This window comes from Pituophis catenifer, unplaced genomic scaffold, assembly GCF_029215685.1.
Source record: "Pituophis catenifer annectens isolate HBS135680 unplaced genomic scaffold, rPitCat1.0.hap2 SCAF_3, whole genome shotgun sequence".
NCBI classification, from domain to species: domain Eukaryota; kingdom Metazoa; phylum Chordata; class Lepidosauria; order Squamata; family Colubridae; genus Pituophis; species Pituophis catenifer.
The window spans coordinates 195,262,045-195,286,606 of NW_027256883.1; the positions used below are offsets into that span (position 1 = coordinate 195,262,045).

Sequence of the window (24,562 nt, forward strand, 5' to 3'; positions counted from 1 at the left end):
CATTATCCTCTGGAAAAAGAAGCCTTTAAATGCTTTAAATTTAAATGCTTTAAATTGAATTCAGTATGGATAATATAATATTGCCATTTCTGAGTTAAAAGCCATCCTACTACACCTGATCTACTTTAGTTACCTAATGAAGGACATTAAAGTATGGTTTTTATAAATCAAAAGAGTAGTTCTGAAAGAAGCTAATATTTTTCTTACTTGCCTTCTGAAGTAACACTTCTTCTTGTGCCATATCCTTCATCGGACATTGGCGATCATGTTGGTGATCCTATTTTTATCAACAGCCGCACAAAAAAGTGCTGTTGAGTTTTGTCCAAACCAGTCCCTTAGATTCTAAAGTAATACTGCTAAAAAAATTCCATGACAATAACATTAGCATATGAGTTTGAAGGAAGAATAATTTGTCTTATAGTTTCAGAATATTTTAAGTTATTTCCTTTTTGCAATGGCTGAAAATGAAAGAGAGTGTTTTATTTAAAAATTTCTCAATAGGAATGAAACATTTTTAATTGGACTTAAATGTTGTCAGGTTGAAACTGTAAATGTTATGTAAGTTTATTATTCTTGGAGAAAGGGGGCTATATAAAAGAAATAATTATGGAACTAATGATCCTATGTGGTTCTACTTCAGATCCTTTAAGACAGTTGCAAAATTTCAGAGAAACACCTTGCCACTTCAAAGGAAATTTAGAGGTGATTATAAGTTTTCCAGCTCCATTTATGGAGAAATTGAGTGAGATGGTTATCAGAAACATAAAGGAGAAATGAAATGTATTTTAACACTAGATGTCACTATTGCTTTTTATATCTACAGGATATAAATTTTTCTAATTTTTCCTGCTTTAATTTAGCTATTTTTATTCAGAAGTCATTTAATGACTTAAATGACAGAACCACAGTATTGGAATCATGCTGGGGAAAGTTCATTTACTTTTCAAATTAAGCCTCACTAATCACACCACGCACCAAAGAATTCTTCTAATCTCAGCATGTTTGTTGTCCTGCAGCACCAGTCCAGATATTACGCTTAGGAAGAGAACTGTTGATGCTTCACCGTGCAATGATGAAATTTTGAAGTCTGAAGAAGAGGATGAAGAGAGCATGATGACAACTTGGAAACCATTCCTGGTCAACATCTGCATGTTCACTGTCCTGACAGCGGGTGCATACCTCTGTTACAGAGTATATTTTCATTGATGGACATCACACTGGTGGTATCAGAATACCAGTAACATCCGTGGTGTATCATTTGTTTCTGTACAAGAAAGCTAAAAAGGGCAACTAAGCCTTATCCAAGTGGAAATGTATGGTATGTTAGAGAAGTTGGAACTTTGGTTAGGGTTTAAAGAGAAAGTTGATGCACTAGGGTTTAGGATTTAGCCCTAGGTCCCAAGAACATAATATTCTAATCTCAGGGCCTTAAGATATTCAGGAGTAAGCAGAGAATATGCCAAATAAGTCTTGTGTTTTTCATTTTTTCCTTATTTTTTAAAATGAAATAATAAGAGTTTACAACACATTGCTGTTTTTGTTTTGTTTTTTAATATTTTAAAGCCAGGGGGTACCTTTGTTGTTCTTTTGGTGGTTTTTTTCAGAAAAAAAGGAACTAGGCACAAGTGAACATTGCCTATGTTCTCCAAGCATTTGTAACCCAATACACGATCGTATTCCTTTCAACAACCACTGTATACACAGATACACACCCCTGAAGAATGTACAGTTGTTGTTTTTTTTGAGAGAGAGAGAGGGAGCTTTTCACTCTTTGCCTTTTTAAGGACTGATGGCTCAGTCTAAAGAACCACTTATGCATAGCCTCTTAATCGATTTGGATGTTGCTCAGGAGCTCCAGTGAATGACTGGAGACTGGACATGCTCAATTGGATTGCACCCTGGGTTTTTTGGCAGTGCAAATAATATGGGATGTATTTTATTTTTCTCAAGTAGGTTCTTGCTTCAGTAACATGCTATAAACGGGCACCGCTTTTTCTCAGGGCATCCCAACAGGTCAATGCTACAATATTCTCCCTCCTTTTTGGACAAAATGAGTGATTCCTCTCCCCACTCACCATCAGTGCTCATTGCTATGTTGTCAATCATCTCTTGCACTCTTTATTTCTGCCCATTGTATTGCACGATCGACTTCCTAAAAAAAAAAATTAACTTTGTATATAGTTTCCTATCCTTATGGAGAAGGGGGAAGGGAAATGTAAGCAGAATGTCCACCAGCATTTATACCAGATACTTTCTTTAGAAAAGGACCAGCGTGTAAGCTTTGTCATCCTATGGAATGTAAAATGCGATCTCATTCTAGACTTACCATCGGAAGAATGTCCTATGCCGTAATCAGAATAGAAGAGGAACCATTTTAAAACCATCATCATCACTCTTTTAACGCACATACAATCCTCCTTATCCTAAAGATCCAGTGCAATGTTTCTCAGCAAAACTCAGTGCTGGGCCAGCTCTTTCTCTCGATCTTTTCCTGTTACAAACCACTGTGTTGATGATTTTCAGTGTTGTTTTTAGAACAAAGATTCCAAGATTAGCTTTTATTTGGCTTAAAGATCATGCTGTTTAGGAGCCAGGTTTAAGGCTGCAATCTTAACGCATCCTTGAATGAACTCCATGATTCTGACTGTTAATTCAGATGCATAAGATTGGTTGCTTTATCCGTGAGCCTTCTGCCTCTGCTGAAGAGGAAGTTTGCACCCTAACTCAGAACAAATCCTTTTGTTCCATATGAAGTTGAAGAGAGAATTGGTTTGTATTTTATTTTATTATTTTAGGTACAGCTTAGCTTGAATGACTGTAGCTGCTAAGAAAAGAGTAAAAATTGACCAATCGTGTGTTTTGTTGTTCATAAATATTACGACTGGGGAAGTATGCTGATGTTGATAATCCCCCCCCTTCCCCTTTTTATAAGCAATATAAATAACAAAAGGGAACCTTGTTACAGAGGAGAAAAAGTACTGAAGTTGCAGCTGTTCCATTAACAAAATGACACCCAATCTACAGTGCAAGTTATTTGGAAGTTCTATATTCTACCTATTATAGCACTTAAGTATCATCTCTTTTTAAAAATCCGTGATAGAGTATATCAGGGTTCTCACTCCATATTTATTTTACTCCTCAATTCTGACCAAAGTTAGCTTTTTCTTCTTTAAACAAATGAGATGTTAAAGAAAGGTCTTGGAGAAGGGGAAGGAAGAAAAGGTGGAGTTGAAAGAACAATTTCAAAATGAGGCTAGTATCAAGGGTTTTTTTTTTCAAAGCAACAATAATACATTCATAGGTAGTCCTGGGAAACTTACAGCCCTTACCTGTGAGAAAGAGGAATTTTGTTAAGCAGTCAATACTTAGTAATAATATTGGAAACATGAAAATATTGACATGACTATAGAAAATGGCATAATATATAATGGCTCATCTATGTATTTTGCTACTCAGTATGTGATTGCTTTGTCCCTTTCATGTTCCGTCATCCAGTAGAATATTATTCAGACGCATTTGTATCACATTTTTATTCAAATGCATGTATAAAGTCTCCTAAAAGTGTCCTGATTGAAATCCATGTGCTTAAAAGGTGAACATAATTTTTTATATTTCTGCTTTCTGATGTGCCCAATTATACTTGCATGATCTGATTATTTAAATGGCTGTGATTCCAAGGGTGTCGCTGAAGTGTTTTCATTCAGCTCAAAGATTGGTAGGTGTGTGTGTTCTCTTTAAAAAGAAGCCTGGTTGCCTGTATCTTGCCTATTATTTGGCAGTTTTTCTATGTACACCATCTAAACCAGTTGTATAGCACTCATTTCAATCAAGTAACTATAGTACAAACATTCCAGAGTGTGTACAAAGCCATATTCACACCTCTCTCTCTCAACGCACCCTAGTTTTCTATGGCAAATTGCTGAAACGTGAAGTGCCAAGACAGGGGCATTCAGCAGGAGGGATCAAAAATGTCAAGATGGCAGCCACAACCAATCAATTGAAGGCCCACCCCCTTTTGATGTGTGTGACACATGTAAAAAAGGGGGAGGTAGGTTCAACCATACAGGCGCAGGTACCATCTTAACCATTTTTATTCCCCAGAGACGCCCCTATGCCAAGATATATTAAATTGTCTTCTGAGAGTCCGAAGGAAACAGTTATTTACAAAGATCACCGGAATGAAACTAGAATTGAAAATCTGTTCTTTTCATTAAAAATAAATAAAGGGATTTAGTGTTTTTTTTTTTAAAAAAAAAAACCTCTTTGATGAAAGAATTGTATTCTCTCTTCCACAACGACATGGTCAACTTCAGAATGTATCTCCACAGCAACGTGATTGTACTATATTTAATCTGTCAGGGAGAACTAAATTACTTTTTTTGTTGTCCCAAGACAGCCAAGAAATCTCTTCTGATTACCATGTTCCTCTCTAGTCCGCCAGCATCACTATTTGCCTTGATCATTTTGAACAAAATAAATGCTGTATCCAATCAAATATTTTTATGGTCGTAGACCAGCATAAGAAGGGTGGAATAGAAGTGCTGTAAGAAATGCAGTAGAAAGCCCCGATAAAGCTCAGCGAGGTGTGGATACGGCTTGTCATGCTGAACTGTAAGCATTTTGTTTTGATGTCCTTGTACATGTAATGTAGTAGTTTGGGGTGTGTATATATACAGTAGCATTTCAAAGTGGATGTATTGGTTAACCTATTCTTGGGAGGGGTTGGGGAGGGGAAAGGAAAAGAAATATCCATGTTTAGACTTGTTAGAAAGTTAGTGAGCTGCTCTGCTATATGCCTTAAGCAAAATATTTACTCATCAGGTCTTTCTTTTTTTACCAATTGCCATAGAAGACTTTTTTTTAAGAAAAGAAATAAAATAAAATAAAAAGAAGCTAAATGTTTTGGTATAATACGTTTTCAGGTATATTGTCTCTTACGTAAGGCGCTGCAGTGACCTTACAGTTTCAGTAAAACTGTACAGTTTTTCAACTTCCCATACAAATTTTCAGTTCTCATTTTAGCTGCAACAATAAAAATTCTTTTGTAAAGAAACACTTGTCTGATTTTTCTCCGCTTCCTTTTTTTAAAAATTTTTTTGTTCCAATGGCAGCAGCAAAAGCTCCTCATGGAAGCATGTTTTAATCTTCGTGGGAAATTTTAATCATTTTACCTTGAAATTGCAGGCTAGCCAATTCTCATAAATTGGTAGGAACTTGTGAGGAAAAATTCTATGCTTGATTAGGATGGGGGTTTATCCCCTTTGCTGTGGTAAGAGATTAGCAATCTCCTAATCTCATACACTAATAAATACTTTAATTGGTGAAAAAGATTTTACATTGAGCCTTTATATAGTGCTGTTAAATAGCACCAGCTGCCTGCAATTACTGCAAGTTCAAATCTCACCAGGCTCAAGGTTGACTCAGCCTTCCATCCTTTCAAGGTAGGTAAAATGAGGACCCGGATTGTGGGGGCAATAAACTAACTTTGTATAAAAAAAGAACACCGCTTAGGGGGCCCTGAAAGCCCTACTAAGCAGGTATATACAAAAGTATGAAGGCTATTGCTTAACGCATTGTAAGTCGTCCTGAGTTTCCGGAGAAGGGCGGCATATAAATCGAACCAATAAATAAATAAAATAAATAAAAAGGAAAGACATGGCGGGGGGAGTGGGCACACAATGCTTGTTTAGCAAGAGACAGAAATTAGGAAAGACTTCAGAGTTTGTAAAGATTTGCAGCTTTTCACAAAGGAGGCTCTTGCTGAAGAAACAACCTGGTAAGATAGTCAATAGAATTTGTATCGATCATTTCACAGACTCGTTCATGGAATTGCCCTTCGAGAGGTGCCAACATCACTCCTAGAAGACTCTTCTAGAGAATATTAGCCAGAAAGGCTGAATGCAAAATTGAAGGTCTAAACTTGTCAAGACTCTTCCAGTATATAATTATTTGGTGAGTGTGGAATGGTGGATTTAAAAAAAAAAAAAAAAAACAATCCTGGTAATAGCCAGATTGGTGCGGTAGTTAAAGGCAGTGAACTGAAAGCTGAGAGATCATGAGTTCTGATCCAGCCTTAAGCATGAAGTCTATTGGATGACTTTAAGATTGGCCCTCCCTCAGTATTAGGAAGAAAGTAGTGCAACCCACTTCTGAAAACAAAGATCATCAAATAACAAAACTTCATAGACTTCTCCATGCAGTCATCAAGAGTTAAAAATGACTATCACATTCCATTGCCATTGTTTAGCAAAACAACCACCAAAAACGTACTGGCCTGAAGGAGAAAAACTTACTAAGATTGCTATGTAGTACATAGAAATAGGTTTAGCCCAATAAAAATAAAAACAAAGGATCCAATCTGGAACAATTGAGAATATGCATACAAGCATATTATGGCCTGCCCAGTTCATGCCATAGTTTCCATCCATTGCAACCTTCTCCCTAAGTGGTTAATTTCTGTCTCTTCTCCAGCATCTTAAAGTCAAAAAAAATTACCCAAATGAAATTGACTCTTCCCTGAAATTCTCGTTTCATCTTGTTGTTGAATGTTATGTAAATGACCACTTGAAAATGAAAATCTTTTTTCAGATATTTTAATAAAATCTTTTTTAAAAAACTGAATATTCAAACTAGTCTTAGCAATAAATACTGAAAAATACAGAGCAAAATATACTGTATAAAAGGATTTTGATTAAGTGATGAAAACCTACTTGTACATTTGGAATGGTAAACCATTATCAGTCAAAGGAAAATCATACTGTACATTCAAAGCCTTAATGTCTGTTTACTCTGTACGACCAGGTATTGTCAAGATCAATGAAAACATAAATATATATTTCAGGTGACCACTAGAAGCCCTTTAAAAATGGTTCTTTGTCACTGCTTCCAAAGGAACCTTAGAATGGGAGGGAATGGTTTTTCTTTTCTATCCCATGTATTACTTATTACATACAGTCATTTTAAACTTCATTGACAGAAATAAAGACATAATTTCAATTTATCTATTAAAATCTTCAGGAGACAATAAAACATTTCCAAAACTATTTCTTGAGATATATATATATATTTTCCCCAGAAGGACAAGGTCTACAGATGTTTAAATGCCTGGATTTTTTTCTACTAATTTTACTCCAATGTACTCAAATTACATTAATGGAAATATCCACTCAAGGGATGGATAAGTATCTCCCCCTTTTTCCGATCCTGTAATTCCTCAATTGGGGATAAAATTGGAGTGACTGAATGGAACTGAGTGTTTACTGGCTGGATGCCTGTCCTTCAACAGAATAGCGCTTAGATTTATATACCCCTTCAGAGTGGTTCACAGCCCTCCCAAAGCAGTTTACATAGTCAGCATATTTCCCCCAACCACCTGGGTACTCATTTTACTGAACTCGGAAGGATGGAAAGCTTCCATCAGGATCGAACTCCTGACGTCGGGCATAGTTAGCCTGCAATGCTGCATTCTAACCACTATACCACCATTGTTCTTCAAATAGTTGGATAAGTAGAAATAGGAAACAGGTGCAGTGGAGGCTGGAGGAAGGAGTGAGGGAGAGAAGGTCTGTCAAAAATGTAAACATGGTAATATTCTTCTTAAATGGAAGCTGCAGGGATGACCAACAACTATTCGTAAAACTCCAATCTCAGTCCACAAATCCAAGAATTTTCTGTCTTTGAGTTTTACACTATGTACAGAGCCCTGTCTGCTTTTTCACATGCCTTGTGCATATGATACAAAGAAAAACAGGATAAGCTTCAATAATCCAGCTGTAGCCACCATGTTTTTTAAAAACCTTGCAGATGCCCCTCTCCCCAAATCAAAGAATGAGAGTTGCCTTGTGGGGGGGAGGGCAGGGGAGATGTGTTTTCCCTAGGATGTTTTATATAAAAACAAAATGACTAAATTTGAAATGATCAGACTCAACTTTTGCCCTTTGGTGTAGGCTTAAGCAGAGGTGGGCTGCTGCCAGTTCGGACCAGTTCGGGCGAATTATAGCCTCGGCGCTATCCCATCCTATATAATCGCTGTGTGTTGGATGCTGTGCACATGTGTGGAAGGCACGTGTGCAAGCGAAGCACACGCTCACATTTTTGGTTCTGTGCGAACCGGTTGTTACATTATGTGACACCCACCTCTGGGCTTAAGGTCTCCGTGAGATCTGCTCTGAAGGTAGAAGGCAACTAGAAGGCAACCACAAGTTAATTTGCTGCAATAAGCTAATAATTTTAGAACTTTACATTTGAAAATCTTGGTCTACAAGAATTAAATGAATAAATATATATAAAATAGTCTGCCTCCTCTTGTGTCAGAGAAGATAAATATTTGTCTTGAATGGAAACCAAAGAGGGAGACTTAACCAAAAAGAAGAAGCTTCTCCAATCTCATTCCTCGAATCCAAAAATGGTGTTTTGGGTTTCACTATACATCTTCAGCACCCAAATATAGTGCAAGTGTAATATTAGTTATATTTAAAAATAAAATGTGGATGCTTAAAAAATCTTTGTAATTATGGTTTGTTACATTTTCCAATAGCATTCAACTTTTCATTTTTCTTGGAAGACTCCTTTTTACTGTAGCATCTAACTCCTGGGTCCTCCTTTGAAGATCTTGTTCAAAATATTGTAATTTCAATTTCAGCTTCTTGGTATATAGCCTCTCTTAGTTCACAGCATATTTTGTCCATTTTTTCAAAAGCCAATCTTCCCTTTTCTCCTGCAAAGAAAAACAGAAAGTAACCATAACTAATGCAACTGTGTTGGGACTGGTAGTCCATATTCTCTTGAGGCACCAATGGTCCTCTCTTTCCAGATACTTCATAGCTATCTTTGCTAGGACAGATGTTCTCAATCACGTTCAGACAGATACTGTTCCAGCCCTTCCCTTTACTGGATATAAAAAAACTGTGTTTGGTTTCAGTTTATTGATGTATGAAACAAATGTATATGGTAATCTATCTAAGCAGAGGCATTCTGGATGGTGAGCAAAGATATGAACATGAAACATAATCTAGACCAGTGGTTCTCAACCTTCCTAATGCCGCGACCCTTTAATACAGTTCCTCATGTTGTGGTGACCCCCAACCAGGGGTGGGTTCTAAATTTCTTTTACTACCGGTTCTGTGGGCGTGGCTTATTTTGTGGGCGTGGCTTGGAGGTCATGTGACCGAGTGGGCGTGGCTAGCTGGTCATGTGACCGGGTGGCCATGGCTATGTGTATAGGGACTACTCAGAGGGCTGAAAAAAAGTCATTTCTGACAGGTCCTCGCACTTTTGACTGGTCCTCACACTTATGACCATCCTCACATTTATGCCTGTGCAGCATTCTTAACAACCATGTCACTCATTTCACAACTGCTTCTCTTCAACATGGTATAAGATAGGGCAAAAAACGTAAAATGTGAGGACAGTCGTAAATTCGAGGACTGGTCAAAGTGCGAGGACCAGTCAAAAATAACTTTTTCAGCCCTCTGAGTAGTCCCTGTGCACAAAAGGACTACCCAGAGGGCTGAAAAATGTGATTTCTGACAGGTCCTCGCACTTTTGACCGGTCTTCGCAGTTATGACTGGTCATCATTTATGCCCATTGTAGCATTCTTAACAACCATGTCACTCATTTCACAACTGCTTCTCTTCACCATGGTGACAAGATAGGGCAAAAACATAAAATGTGAGGACAGTTGTAAGTTCGAGGACTGGTCAAAAGTGCGAGGACCAGTCAAAAATAACTTTTTCAGCCCTCTGAGTAGTCCATATGCATAAAAGGATACAGCAATAGAGAGGGATGAAGGAAGGGAAGGGAAATTAGAATAGGAGTGAAGGTAAGAGAGGGAGGAAGAGAGGAGGAGAAGGAGAAAGAGGAAGTAGGGAGAAGAAGAAGAGGGGGGGAAGAGAAAGTAAGTAAAAAAGAAAAGACAAAGGTGGTAGGTTTGAGGAGAAAGATTGCTGTACAATAAAAAAGATGAAAGGGAAGAAAGCCAACCCCAAACAAATATAAAGATATTAAGATAAAGAATGAATTGTTAAACTTTAAAGAATAAAAGAGAACAAATAGGAATAAATAGCAATAATTAGAAACACAGATACAAACATACAACATCTTTTCTTTGAACAGAGTATTTGGCTGGTCCACAAATTTAAACAGTTGTAGGAGGTTAGCAGCCACCCCTTTCCTAGAAGAATGAAATATTTTGGGAAATATTAAAAAGGCAGAATATTATATTTCCCTGGATGAGAAATGGAGAAGCATATTTTACAAAGCAGCTCCCACCTTCCTGCCCCCCACCCTTTGTTAATGGGCCAGAGGCAGAAAGTCAATCCTTTGTCAAAGGACATTTGCAACACAATAGCAACAGAAACTAATACAATGGGCCCCATCAAGCCATGTGATCCTGTCCACCATTAAACCATCTTTCCAAGCAGTCTCCATGTTTCCAGTGTCTTTTTCCCCACTTGGAACAAAACCCAGAAGGATATTTCTTCCAACACAGTATTTAGTCATTTCAATTAAATTTACAATTTCTATATTTCCTTTTTACCATATTTATTCCTCAACTATTTTTTAAAAAAAACAGTATTACCCTTCATCCTCATCTCTAATCTTAATCAAATTCAATTTTTCCCTTCTATTCTATATTATACCCCTTTGCATTGTCATCTATTTTTATATCCATCCTCACATTGGTTAATTATGTAATACAGTTGTTTAATACAAATTCGACATTTTAATATAAATCAATTAGTTATATAACTATCTTTTTTGTATATTTATCAATATGAACATGAATATTCCAATTATTTCCATGCAATCCAATTAATTATATTTACCAATAATAATAAACCAAATAATTTCCCCCATATATTCCTCCAAACCACAACTTAACCATTTCTGCTTTCAACACAATATACAATTAATAGTATCTCAATTATTACAATTCCCTAGTTAAATAGAGCTTTTTTTCTTTTGTGTTTTAAAATCTTGAACCTCCTCTTGCCCTAAATTTCCCATTGTTTGCAGTTTTGTACCTACCTTTTTTGGTGAGGAAAAAGAAAAAGAAACCTCTCTGCCTCATTTTGTCACGTTACAGCTAAGACCCTGCTTTCGCTTTCTCTTTTCAGTATAGCTAGGGGGAAAAAAATCTGCTCCAGGAATTTACGTCTTTGCAGCTAGCTCTTTGAAGCCCCTCAGCAAGAATTTAAAGTTTTTTTTCCCTCTAGCCACCAGCTGGGACTCCGGAGGCAGCAATAGATTGGGAGTGGGCGGGGTAAGCGAACGGCAACCGGGCGATCCAGCAGAGGCAGAGGGTGAGTGAAGGCTGGGGGGGGTGAGAGAGGGCTTTGGTGACCCCTGGGAAATGGCCGTTCGACCCCCAAAGGGGTCGCGACCCCCAGGTTGAGAACCGCTGATCTAGACCAATCACTCTCATGTCTCATATCATACAATGCCCCCAAACATCCTGCTGAGCCACAGGGCCTGGTGGCTCAGCAGACTAAAAGCATTGTGATTAACACCAGCTGTCTGCAATTACTGTAAGTTCGAATCTCACCAGGCTCAAGGTTGACTCAGTCTTCCATCCTTTCTAAGGTAGGTAAAATGAGGACCCAGTTTGTGGGGGCAATAAGCTGACTTTGTATAAATATACAAAAGTATGAAGGTTATTGCTTAACACATTGTAAGCTGCCCTGAGTCTCCGGAGAAGGGCGGCATATAAATCAAATTTTTTTAAAAATCCATAAATGCCAGAATTTACTGGTTCAGGATGGAAACTTAGGTCTTCATGGCTTCCCAGAAGACCAACAGAGTTGGGGTCACCCATATTTCCTACGAAAGGCTGTTCTAAGTCAAAAGAAAGGCAGATACCAAGCCAAGAATTAAACTACAGCTTTCTTCTGGGTTTATTTTCTAGGAATGCTGATGTTGGCTCCAAAGTTATTCTTGGGAATAAACCTGGCACATCAACTCGTCACTGACTTTTAAATCTTCTTTTAAAAAGTGAAGTCAGGTGGAATAGAGAACCCGATGGAAGCCAAGAAGTTGTTTGCAAGCACCTAATAATTATAGTTCTAACATTCCGCATTGGTTATAATCCCAAACTGGATAATTTTATAAAGTTCAGTAAGGAGTACATGGTTTTAAAAGGAAGTTAAGAAAATTAAGTGACCATTCAAAGCAAATTTCTGGTTTTAAAAGGAAGTTAAGAAAATTACTTCAAGTGACCACTCAAAGCAAATTTCTGGAGAAAGCCCATTGATTAATTCCATAGATTTGCAACTTCATTTCAGTTGTTTTTCAAGTGCTACATAGTAAGTAGCTTGTAAATTGGGTTATCCAATTTCCTTCACTGTTGCTATCAAAAGAGGCCCAACCATCAATTCTCCTTTCTTGAATCTGTTATAACAGATAGGTGAAAGGTGGGGAGTAAATCCCATAAGTAAATAAAAACTTATCTGGTTTCACAGCTGCTAGAGCATTTAGTTCCCCATTTCTATATTAGTGAATAGAAGGCAGTTTGTGTTTTCTTTCTAGCGCCAGCTGCCCTAAGACAAAATAATTCCTATCTGTCATCAAAATGTCATCCCTGAATTGGTAGACAGAATCAGGCTTACTAGAATGGCAGAAGTTAACCTCCCAATCAGGGTACTGAGGAAAGAAGGAAAATTTGTGAGCCTCCATATGTTATTGGAGTAGAATTCCCATCAAGTTTGACCATATTGGCTGAAGCGAGCATCTGAGAGGGGTGATTTCAAAATGTGATAAATAATAAAACAAAATAATAAAGCAAGGGTGTCCAGTTTTTCTAATGAGCCCTCTAAGTGACTGCCTATGAGGTAAAGACTAGCATTAAACACCTAATTAGCAGGAGCGAAACTAATGAAGTTGCTCCTTGCTGTGTCCTTTAACTTTGTTGTATAGTCTCCACCAGGGGTGGGTTCTAAATTTTTTTACTACCGGTTCTGTGGGCGTGGCTTATTTTGTGGGTGTGGTTTGATGGTCATGTGACAATTCTTTAGGATTTAGCAGAGGTACTGGTCTACCAGGCTTTTAACTGCTTGTAGAGCTGTACCAGTCTACCCATTTGTTCTTGGAGTGTCCTGGTCTACCCATTTGTTTTTGGAGCGTCCTGGTCTACCCATTTGTTTTTCGAGCGCACTGATCTACCACCACACTGCCTTTTAACACTGATCAGCTGTAGGGCGACCCTTTGAAGCCCCGCGGCAAGAGTTTAAACAGTTCTTTTCCTTCTAGCCGATCAGTTAGGACTCGGGAGGCAGCGAAAAATTGGGGGCGGGGCCAAATAAAAGGTAAGAATAATGCAGGGGGCAGGCGGGTGGGAGGGCCCAGCTCCCGAACAAAGAGAACCAGTTCAGTGATGTCATATTGTCACCGCTACCAGCTCAGCCGAACCGGGCCGAACCGGGAGGAACCCACCACTGGTCTCCATCATTTACAACTTTCTTTCTGAAATGAATACACTTCCATGAAAACAATGGACTGCAACCTCCTAGTATTTAGTATTCTAAATGTCTTTGGTGTGTTTGTGGGGTCCAGAACAATGCTTGGGATTAGAGAGAGAACAACCACAACAATGTTGCTTCACAGCATGTTTGCTTCCCATTTGCTTTCACACATATAAGAATCTGAAACTGGAACTTGGAGTATGAGGGGCAGCAGAAGAGATGGCAGAGAGAATTTTAGATTTGGCATAAGAAAAAAAAAGATACTTAAAAGATGTGATCCAATGGCAAGAGGCAAATCAGTTCTTTAGAGCAAGCAATATTTACATCCTGGTGCAACACCCACGCTCACTAAGAGGATCAACTCTACAAGCTCCACTTCTTTTACATACTATTTTACAGGTAATCATCAGTTAGCTACTACCTATTTTAAAACAGAAGAGAAGAGAAGAGAAGGGAAGGGAAGGGAAGGGAAGGGAAGGGAAGGGAAGGGAAGGGAAGGGAAGGGAAGGGAACGGAACGGAACGGAACGGAACAGAATTCTTTATTGGCCAAGTGTGATTGGACGCACAAGGAATTTGTCTTAGATTGAACACCTAAGTCCCACAGTAATGTCTTACATATAAGGATATTTACCCAAGTAGTACGACTATATTACTATTATCCTTCTCATCTTTTGTTCTACTGTCTCTTATTGGTATTTTATGATTATATTTTCTTTGATATCTGTATGTACACTGACAGTTTATGCACAGGACACAAATTCCTTGTGTGTCCAATCACACTTGGCCAATAAACTGTTCTGTTCCATTCCATTCCATTTTTAGGTCTATAAAGCCTAGCCATAAAGCTTTGCAGGTATGTAAAGCAAAGGAAAACTGAAGTAAGATCATAAATATAATCATGGTTTCACTCAGTGATGCTTCACTTCATGACAGAGTTGCCACATCCATTTGTGATCACTAAACGAGGACTTGCTATTCATTATCACTAAGCAGAGAATCGTGAAAGCATTTACCAAACGAAAGTGTTGTTTCTCTGGCAGTGGTCCTTACTTCCTCCGTTTCTGATTGGCAGAGTGTGGCAATTTGCTCTAGACTTTCAATGCCCTGTTTGATAAAAGAAACATTTCAATAGCCGTGTTTAAGTTATTTCTCCCAATTCTTAACCCCAATGCATCTCTTTGAGAATAGCTAACCTCTGGCTACAGTAAGCTGAAATGTATGGCCTTCTGTAAAGAAAGGAAGTCCAGTATATTTCGAAGGAAAATGTTATTTGCATCTTTCTTTTTTTAAGGCTCTGCTTCTGCCCATTCTCCAGCTCAGAAAGCTAAAGCAGGGGTCTCCAACCTTGGCAACTTTAAGCCTGGTGGATTTCAACTCCCAGAATTCCCCAGCCAAAGCTGGCTGGGGAATTCTGGGAGTTGAAGTCCACCAGGCTTAAAGTTGCCAAGGTTGGAGACCCCTGAGCTACAGCAATACAATCACCGATCTAGCAGTTTGTAACACATCAGCCAGATGAGAGAATGCCCACTGTTTAGGACTGCAAACCAGAAACAGCCAGAAGCAAGAGCCAATCACATGCTCTTGGTCTATCATAATTTACCAAGACAGGTAGTCCTCCACTTACGACCACAATTGAGCCCAAAATTTCTGTTGCTAAGGGAGACTAGGTGCTAGTCTGGGTGCTAAGGGAGACTAGGTGCTAGGTGAGTTTTGTCCCATTTTGTCCCATGCTACAATGATCATAAGTGCTAAAATGGTCATAAGCCATTGTTTTTAGTGCCATTGTAACTTTGAACAGTCACTGAACAAACTATGGTAAGTCAAGGACTGCCTGGTACATGTTTATCCTGCCTTGTTTATATACAGCTCAAGGGAGGCAAACATACCTAAATATTCCTACATTCTCCTATTTTCCCCACAACAGTCCTGTGAGGTAGGTTGGGCTGAGACGGTATAACTGACCTAAAGTTACCCAGTTGGCTTTCATACCTAAGAGAGGTCTCCTGATTTCTAGGCTACACCTATACCAAATGCCTCTAAGTGCAAATTTTATTACCTAAACCAGGTGTCAGCAACCTGTGGCTCCAGAGCCGCATGTGGCTCTTTGGGCCCTCTGCTGTGCCTCCCTGTCGGATAATCCCACCACTGGCTGGCCCCGTCGCTCACCCTCCCCTCCCAGTCACTCCTCGCCTGGCCTGAGAAGGTAAGGGCGACGGCGGAGAAGGAGAAGCGGCCAGGGTAGAGACAGAGACAGGGGCGGGAGAGAGAGAGAGAGAGGTCAAAAGGGTCTTGTGGTTCCTGGTGTTTTTTAACAATTGGTTCTCTGGCTGGGTAGGCGTGGCTAGGGGGGTCATGTGACTGGTAGAAGTGAGTGATGCCAAGTTGGCCACGCCCACTCAGGTTTTGTGGCTCCCGGTGTTTTCTTTCCTGTGGGAAACTGGTCCAAATGGCTCTTTGAATATTTAAGGTTGCAGACCCCTGACCTAAACAGTTCTCCAACTTTGTGGAGGGGAAATGGGTCCATTTGGAATTTTGAGATCATTCTGCCAGTTCTCTTGCAAAACAGCTGCAGGAGGGGTGGGTGGAAGCATTTTCAATCCCAAAATAGCACTAATTTCCCAGAAAGTTACTAATTTTATTCCCACCGCTACCTCTTGTCCTTTCTATTCTCCCTGCTTACATTTTTCTGGATTTGTCCCTCTAAAACAAAACATTGGATGCAGCAGTTAGATTTCTTTTCTAAGAAAGCCAACAAGGACCTTTTGCCCATATTGCAATGCTATAAAAATTCTGCTCGATTATCAGGAACCATCATTTCAGTGAAGGCTAAACAGTCTACAAAGGTTTTCACAGTTATATGCAGTGAACTGGACCTTGAAAGGAAGTTACTGATTTCCACAGCTTAAAGTTGGCCAAAAAAAGTCTACACTGAGATTACAGCCAGGCAAAATAGTGAATGTTCTGGAGTCCAGGCCAATAGATGACCTGATCACAGAATAACCATAAGATCCCAGATCAGGACAGGAGCGATGTGACCGATGCCCTTTAGTGGAGCCCTTAGGAGGATTCCAAGGACAGACAACATGCCTTAAATTCTCTTGAGGAAGAATTTGGACACCCTCTGCTGGCTATTGATGAAACCTGTTCAAATAGTCCCTTTCCCTAAGAATATTCTAATCTAAACGAGTCTATGGAGATTCTCAGTCATCCAGGTCATGGTTGTCCCAAAGGTGCTTTTTCAAGAGGCAACTGGACTTTCTGGTTTTTCGTTGGAGATGTTTCGCTTCTCGTCCGAGAAGAGCTGAAGAAGCGAAAAGTGAAACATCTCCAAAGAAAAACCAGAAAGTCCAGCTGCTTCTTGAAAAAGCACTTTGGGACATTCTAAAGCAGTGTTTTTCAAACTTGGCAACTTTAAGATGTGAGGACTTCAATTCCCAGAATTTTCCCAGCCAGCATGCTGCAGAGCAGAGGTTCTCAAACTTTTTGGTCTTTTACATTCTTAAAAATGATAAAGATAAAAGTGCCCCCGCACACACGTGCTAGTCATTTCCGGCTCTAGGGGTCGGTGCTCATCTCCGTTTCTAAGCCGAAGAGCCAGCGCTGTCTGAAGACATCTCTGTGGTCATGTGGCCGGCATGACTAAATGCCAAAGGCGCACAGAACGCTGTTACCTTCCCACCAAAGGTGGTCCCTATTTTTCTACTTGCATTTTTTTACATGCTTTCGAACTGCTAGGTTAGCAGAAGCTGGGACAAGTAATGGGAGCTCACCCCATTATGCAGCACTAGGGATTCAAACCTCTGAACTGTCATATCTATCAGTATTTACTGTATTAGAAATGAAGACTGAGAAATTTTAAAGCATTTATTTAATTCACTCCTCCACCCCACCCCCGCAAGACCATAGTTTGAGAACCACTGGTCTAAAGAGTTCTTTAAAAGCACTCACTCTGAGGTTTTTGAGGGCTAGACAAGCGGCTTGCTGTAGTTTGGCATCATTGTTGCTTAAGAGATCTGTGTAAAAAGGAAGAGCCTGTAGTAAAAAGAATGTAACAAGGCTGTTAATATTTCTTCTTTAAAAAAAATACTTTAGCATAAATGCACTAAAACCACCACTCCCAGAATTCCCTCTCAGTTGTAATCCCTACACATCTGAAAAGCACCAAGCTGGAAAAAAATGTAATTTAACAGACTTAAAGAGAATTCTAGGCCTATATGTGATCCTGCTTTTTGTCCTTCCTTTGCAAATAAAGAGACAGCATTTCTCAACCTGGGAAATTCTGGAAGTTGAAATCCAGACACCTTCAAGTTGCCAAGGTTGAGAAACACTGGTTTTCTTCAATCTGGCTCTACCCTGTAAATACTTGGTCTATAAATCTCTTAATTCCCAGTTCAGCACATTCTTAGTGATAGTAGGAAATCATGCGAATGTAACTCACGGAATCTGGGATAAGGAAAGCTGGCTCAAAGTATTGGGCTTTGAAAGAAGATGCAAGATTGGACTGACTTGCCTTCAGAAGTTGTAGGCACTCCCACACTAGAGGTTTTTAAGAAGAGATTGGACAGCCATTTGTCTGAAATTATGCAGGGTCTCCTGCTTGGAGTTGGATTAGAAGACCTCCAAGGTCTCTTCCAACTCTATTATTCTATTCTATCTCTGATTCGTCATGTAGTTCCTGAATCTGAACAAAACACCTTCCCTCGAGTTAGTTTACCTAACCTAGATTACTATAAAAATCATACATGGAGGAAGGAAGTGATGCATGTTAGCAGGAGATCTGTAGAAGATAAAAAGAATAAATCACTACATTAAGGGCACTTGTTCCAGGTGCATAAAGAATACAGATAGTCCTTGAATTACAACCACAATTGAGTCCAACGTTTCTGTTGCCATGTGAGACATTTATTAAGTGAGTTTTGCCCCATTTTATGGCCTTTCTTGCCACAGTTGATAAGTGAATCACTGAGGTTAAGTTAATAACGTGGTTATTAAGTGAATCTGACTTCCGTATTGACTTTGCTTGTCAGAAGGTCACAAAAGGTGATCACACGACCTTGGGACACTGCAACTGTCACAGTTAGTTACCTGGTGTCTGAATTTTGATCATGTGACCATGGGGGATGCGGCAACAGTTGTAGGTGTGAAAAATGGTCTTAAGATACTTTTCTCAGTGCTGTTGTAATTTCGAATGGTCACTAAATGAACTGTTGTAAGTCAAGGACTAGCTGTAACTATACTGGCTGGGGTTTACATGGTACTACATTGGGAGCCACTGCCAACAAAGCAGTTCAACAAAGAAGAGCAATAAAGATGATTAGGGGACTGGAGGCTAAAACATATGAAGAAGGGTTGCAGGAACTGGGTATGTCTCGTTTAATGAAAAGAAGGACTAGGGGAGACATGGTAGCAGTGTTCCGATATCTCAGGGGCTGCCACAAAGAAGAGGGAGTCAAGCTATTCTCCAAAGCATCTGAAGGCAGGACAAGAAGCAATGGGTGGAAACTAATCAAGGAGAGAAGCAACCTAGAACTAAGGAGAAATTTCCTGACAGAATAATTAACCAGTGGAACAACTTGTCTCCAGAAGTTGTAAATGCTCCAGCACTGGATGTTTTTATGAAGAGATTGGATAACCATTTGTCTGAAGTGCTGTAGGGTCTCCTGCCCAAGCAGGGGGTTGGACTAGAAGACCTCCATGGTCCCTTCCAACTCTTTTATTCTATTCTATACTGCCATGGACAGACCTCCTGCATACTATAGCTACCGAAATGCATAGAGATGCATATATTCCCAGGGTGCAGCTAGTGGGACATTCTAAGGAAAGGGAAAAGCTCCTACTTTTTGCCTGAAATTCCTGTTGGCTGCTGCACGAGAAAGGCACAATGTGGCCGCTTTGCCTATACGATGATTCTCATCAAGCTGCAGGACCGCAAGGAGCCGTAAGGTCTGAGGCAGAGGTTCCAGCTGATTCAGCTGCTTCCCTTTCAGCTTCTTTATTTTCTTCATTCTCCCAGGACGTTGCAGGTCCTCTGTTAATATTACTGGAGGAAAAGAATTCAGCCATAAGTAGAGAGGCTCAGAAAAACAATTACTATTGTCGGGGCCATGGCAAAATAATTGCTTTTAAAAAATGGAGATTCAATCTGAAATCTGAAACCATATGTGGTCTTAGAGTTACCATTTCTGGTCAAGCCATTAGTCTGCTATGCTAACTCCTAGAACTAGAAGTACCCTCACCAAGGAAACAGGCACAAAGGGATCTTTCCAAGCAAAGCTAAAACACTACTTCCAGACGGTTGAACTGGAGCATTCAGAGTGGTTAGAGTACAGTACTGCAGGCTACTTCTGCTGACTGCCGGCTGCCTGCAATTTGGCAGTTTGAATCTCACCAGACTCAAGGTTGACTCAGCCTTCCATCCTTCCGAGTAAACCGGTAAACTGAGGACCCAGATTGTTGGGGGGCAATATGCTGACTCTGTAAACCGTTTAGAGAGGGCTGTAAAGCACTGTGAAGCGGTATATAAGTCTAAGTGCTATTGCTATTAGGGGCTGAATCAGTATTAAAATATCTCTATAGATTGATTGATTGATTTATGTATGTATGTATTTATTTATTATCAACAAGTATAAGGAAACAAGTAACAGTATAGACATAGACATGGACACATGAAAAAAATTGGCACAAATAAAAGGATATAAATAGGCAAAATAAGAGCCTGGTGGCGCAGCAGACTAATAGCCTGTTATTAACATTCAGCTGCCTGCAATTACTGCAGGTTCGAATCTTGCCAGGCTCAAGGTTGACTCAGCCTTCCATCCTTTCTAAGGTAGGTAAATTGCGGACCCAGTTTGTGGGGGCAATAAGCTGACTTTGTATAAATATACAAAAGAATGAAGGCTATTGCTTAGCGCATTGTAAGCCGCCCTGAGTCTCCGGAGAAGGGTGGCATATAAATCAAATTTTAAAAAAACAAAACAAAACATAGCCATAAACACATAGAATGGTTACATATAAATGGGGGCAGTAGGACAGGAATGGTAGGCACGCTGGTGCGCTTATGCATGCCCCCTTAGGAACCTCTTAAGAAACATGAAAGGTCCACGGTAGACAGTTTAAGGTAAAAGGTATAGGGATTAGAGAGACTAACAACAGGATCAGGTAGAGTGTTCCAGACATTTACTACTCTATTGCAGGTCATATTTCCTACAATCAAGATTAGAGCGATTTACATTGAGTTTGAATCTATTGATAGCCCTTGTGTTATTACTGTTGAAATTAAAGTACTCATTTACAGGTAGAACGTTTTGGTAAATAATCTTATGAACTAAGCATAGGTCAGAACATAGACAGTGTAGTTTGAGGCTATACAGACCTAAAATTTCAAGCCTGGTGGGATAGGAAATTTTATTTCAAATAGAAGATTTGAGTACTCTTCTAGTAAAATATCTCTGGACCCTCTCTAATGTATTGATGTCTGAAATACAGTCAGGGTTCCAGGCAGGTGAACAGTATTCAAAATTGAATGCAAGATTGAAAGCCCTCCTGCCCTTGTTTCTTTTTCCCTTGTCAGATGCCTTTGGGAATTTCAGAAAAGGGTCCTTAAAAAACTGTCCTCTTCTGGTTTTATTCTCCAACAGCAAATCTGAATCTAACCAGTTTGGTGTAGTGGCTAATACACCAGGCTAGAAACCAGAAGGCCATAGGTTCTAATCCCATCCTAGGCATCCTAGCAGTAACTCTTGACAAAGCACTTCTTGAAATCTTGCCACGAAAACTGCAGGGGTCACCAGAAATTAATATTGACTCAAAAACACACATACACATAGAGAGAAAATTTATGATAAGTTCCCTCTATAATAGGAACAGTGTACATCCAACATGGCAGGTAGCTGTCAATATCCCATACTGAAGTCAGTGACCCAGTATACTACAACCTAAAATTCTGGCATAACTCTGAACCTCAAGATGGAAGTGAAAGAATAGTAATGCAGCATACCAGATGTCATCCAATCAACTTGTTAAAAAGTTTAAAAGGGATAAATTTAATCAATTTGAAAATTATCCAGGAAATCTACATGTGCCTCGAGTTTCACAATGAGACAAAGATGGAACGTAAATGTACTAAAAAATTTTAACATTAACTTCTCTAAGAAGTCTGTAGGTGATTTAGATTCTAAAACAGATACATCCCAAAAGATGTTGCTACACTGGCTTTGTGTTTATTTTGTTGAGTACAGTCTTAATGTTTTCCAGTCTTAGGAATTATCCTCACGGCTTTAAAGCAGTGTTTCCCAACTCTGGCAATGTTCAGATTAGTGGACTTCATCTTCCAAAGTTTCCTAGTCAACAAGGCCAACATTTTGAAAGTCAAAACTCACACATCTGGAAGTTGCTAAGATTGGGAAACAGTTACCTAATACACTTAGTTGGTAAGAGCAGCAGAACTAGGAAGCAACAATGATGCTCAAGCCAACAAGTGTGTATTACTGATGTGGATCAGAAAAAGATATGGATGAGAAAAAAAAATAAGGATAACATATAATGCCTTATGGGAAGCTTTTCCACAGCTTCTGAGACAAAGATCGGACAATGATATTTGCTAATTACTAGCTCGGTGGCCTTGACTGCATGTGTTTTTCATAGAAAAGCTACTAGCTACTAGCAACATTAGGAGCAGACAGGCCATTGTTATTCTCAGCAATCTAGATTATTATCACCTTAAAATTCATAGTGTTTGGCCTGGTTATGAGACTGTCTACTTTATCTAGAAACTATCCATCCAACCTGTGTGGGTGGGAGGGCATGTTTTGGATTCCTTCCCTTGAGATGTGAAGAAAGTATCCAGAGAGAATTGCCCATTGCTATTTTAATTTCAAAAGTTCATTAAGATAGAACCTTTCCCAAGATCTTTCAGAGCAAGGATTGCCACCTAGTTGGAAAAACTGCTACATTGGAGTTGGTCATCTAGGATTGAGTGGATGTTTTAATTTGTACCTCAAATTTCCCATTAATTACTTCAACATTAAGGTTTGGGACTCAATTATATTTTATTTTGGTTCTCCATATCTATCCACTCATTTACCTTCTTTAGCGAATCGGATCAAATATTTTTCCAAGTTGTTTATATGGTGTTTCTCCAGGTAGCTGTAAAACTGGAATAATGTCACAGATTCAGCTGGAAGATCTCTTGAGTTGCCTAATAAAATGCCTCCAACTATCTGTTCCAGGAATACCTGCAAAACTAAAGAGGATGGATATGAGATGAATTCAGTTCTAACCATAATATACTGCTTCATTTACCTATTTCTAAGGTTATAGGCCATCCATCAAGTTGACTCATAAGGCGCCAAAACAATCTATAGTAATGTACTACAAACTATAATTTCCTGAGCTGAAATGCATTATACATTTACATAAATAGTTACAAGGGTTAAATTATGTAGCAGCAAGATAAATAACAACAGCTGCTTACTTGATGGAAAACAATATAATATTAAACTTTGATGTTGCAAAATTAATAAATTACTTATCAAAATAGCATTAGCATTTTTATCAAAAAGCCAAAAGTGTCAAGTAAGAGCCCTTCAAAAATAATAATTCTCCAAGGCCGATCTTTATGCCAAAAAACAGAACAGGAAGCTACAGCACAGAATATAGTAGATTCCACAGTTCAACTCTGAGTTACATATATTCCCTTCTGTTGGAATAAGATACTAGGAAGTAGGGTGATCTGAAGGAGCTGGCTATCCTGAACTGGCATGCAGATTGGAAAGGGATCTAAGACTTCTACCAATCCAAATTTACCTGCAAGAGTAGGGCTCAGTTACACTATTGTGTGTGGGAACCACAGGATTTGACAGGGCTTGCTGTGTGCATCACGGCATGGTTCTGCAGCCTTTGAGCTCACACCACCACTCATATCATAAATCGCACTGAGCTTGCACCCATCAGACTACACTCTGCCCTAAAGGCAGTGAGGTAGCAGGCCCTGTTGGATTCCTTTACATACATGATGTTTAGCAGAGTTAATCTGTTCCATCCTTGGATGGTTATGGACCTTCTGTTGCATGCCTAGCAAGCAAGCAGCTCACTGCTCAGTGCTTTAATCCCTGCCTCCTCTTTCCCTGGCAGCAAGAATCACAAGAAAACAGGTGCTCCCCAACTGCCAGCTGCCACTTGCTTTGTTACACAAGCTGAAATGAGGCCCAGGAGCCTCCCCGAAGTTCCTATAGCGAGTCACTTTCTGCTTTGTATGCTAGGCAGGGCAGGGATGGCCTTTCTGTCTTACTAAATGCCTTTCGACAGGTATGAAACATCTTGCTCTCTCTAGGATTCTCTATGAGATGAACATCGCCCCCTAGAGTCGGATATGACTGGACAAGGGAAACTTTTACTTTTACCTTTAAAGTGGCCACAGAGAAAGGGCAAAAGCAGAGGTGGTATTCAGCCGGTTCTGACCAGTTCTGGTGAACTGGTAGCAGAAATTTTGAGTAGTTTGGAGAATCGGCAAATACCACCTCTGGCTGGCCCCATTCCCAATTTAGTCACTGCCTCCCAGCTGATCGAGTCCCAGCTAATCGGCTGGGTCTTCTTTTGTTGCACTGCACAGGAGAAAGGAGCTGGAAAGCAAATTGGTGGGCTGGGGAGGGAATGGAGATTTTACAGTATCCTTCCCCTGGAGTGGGGTGGAAATGAAGATTTTACAGTATCCTTCCCCTGGAATGGGGTGGGAATGGAGATTTTACAGTATCCTTCCCCTGGAGTGGGGTGGGAATGGAGATTTTACAGTATGCTTCCCCTGGAGTGGGGTGGGAATGGAGATTTTACAGTATCCTTCCCCTGGAATGGGGTGGGAATGGAGATTTTACAGTATGCTTCCCCTGGAGTGGGGTGGAAATGGAGATTTTACAGTATCCTTCCTCTGGAGTGGGGTGGGAATGGAGATTTTACAATATCCTTCCCCTGCCACGCCCATCAAGTCATGCCCAGCAAGCCACGCCCATAGAACCGGTAGTAAAAAAAAATTGAATCCCACCACTGGGCAAAAGCCTAGCAATAATGTATTTTTTTAAAATATTTACGTGTAGACATTGCTTACCAGC

At 39.7% G+C, this 24,562-nt stretch overlaps 2 protein-coding genes across 8 annotated transcripts in view; one reads left to right on the forward strand and one right to left on the reverse strand.

The window, feature by feature from the left end:
* PTPN1 (protein tyrosine phosphatase non-receptor type 1) overlaps positions 1 to 5,053 on the forward strand; it is a 95,006-nt gene extending 89,953 nt beyond the window's left edge. For all 3 annotated transcript variants that reach the window (XM_070941747.1, XM_070941748.1, XM_070941749.1), the window contains one exon: positions 1,017 to 5,053. In XM_070941747.1, coding sequence (XP_070797848.1) covers positions 1,017 to 1,206 — 190 coding nt within the window. In that variant the 3' untranslated portion in view covers positions 1,207 to 5,053. The remainder of the gene's footprint in view (positions 1 to 1,016) is intronic.
* Positions 2,041 to 24,562, reverse strand: part of RIPOR3 (RIPOR family member 3) — a 143,127-nt gene continuing 120,605 nt past the window's right edge. For 4 of the 5 annotated variants that reach the window (XM_070941741.1, XM_070941742.1, XM_070941743.1 and 1 more), the window contains 5 exons: positions 22,543 to 22,701; positions 19,298 to 19,500; positions 17,409 to 17,492; positions 14,474 to 14,564; positions 6,578 to 8,716 (listed from right to left, as the gene is read on the reverse strand). In XM_070941741.1, coding sequence (XP_070797842.1) covers positions 8,616 to 8,716; positions 14,474 to 14,564; positions 17,409 to 17,492; positions 19,298 to 19,500; positions 22,543 to 22,701 — 638 coding nt within the window. In that variant the 3' untranslated portion in view covers positions 6,578 to 8,615. Of the gene's footprint in view, positions 2,153 to 6,577; positions 8,717 to 14,473; positions 14,565 to 17,408; positions 17,493 to 19,297; positions 19,501 to 22,542; positions 22,702 to 24,562 lie in introns of those variants that run through there. The other variant, XM_070941746.1, reaches the window with a different exon arrangement.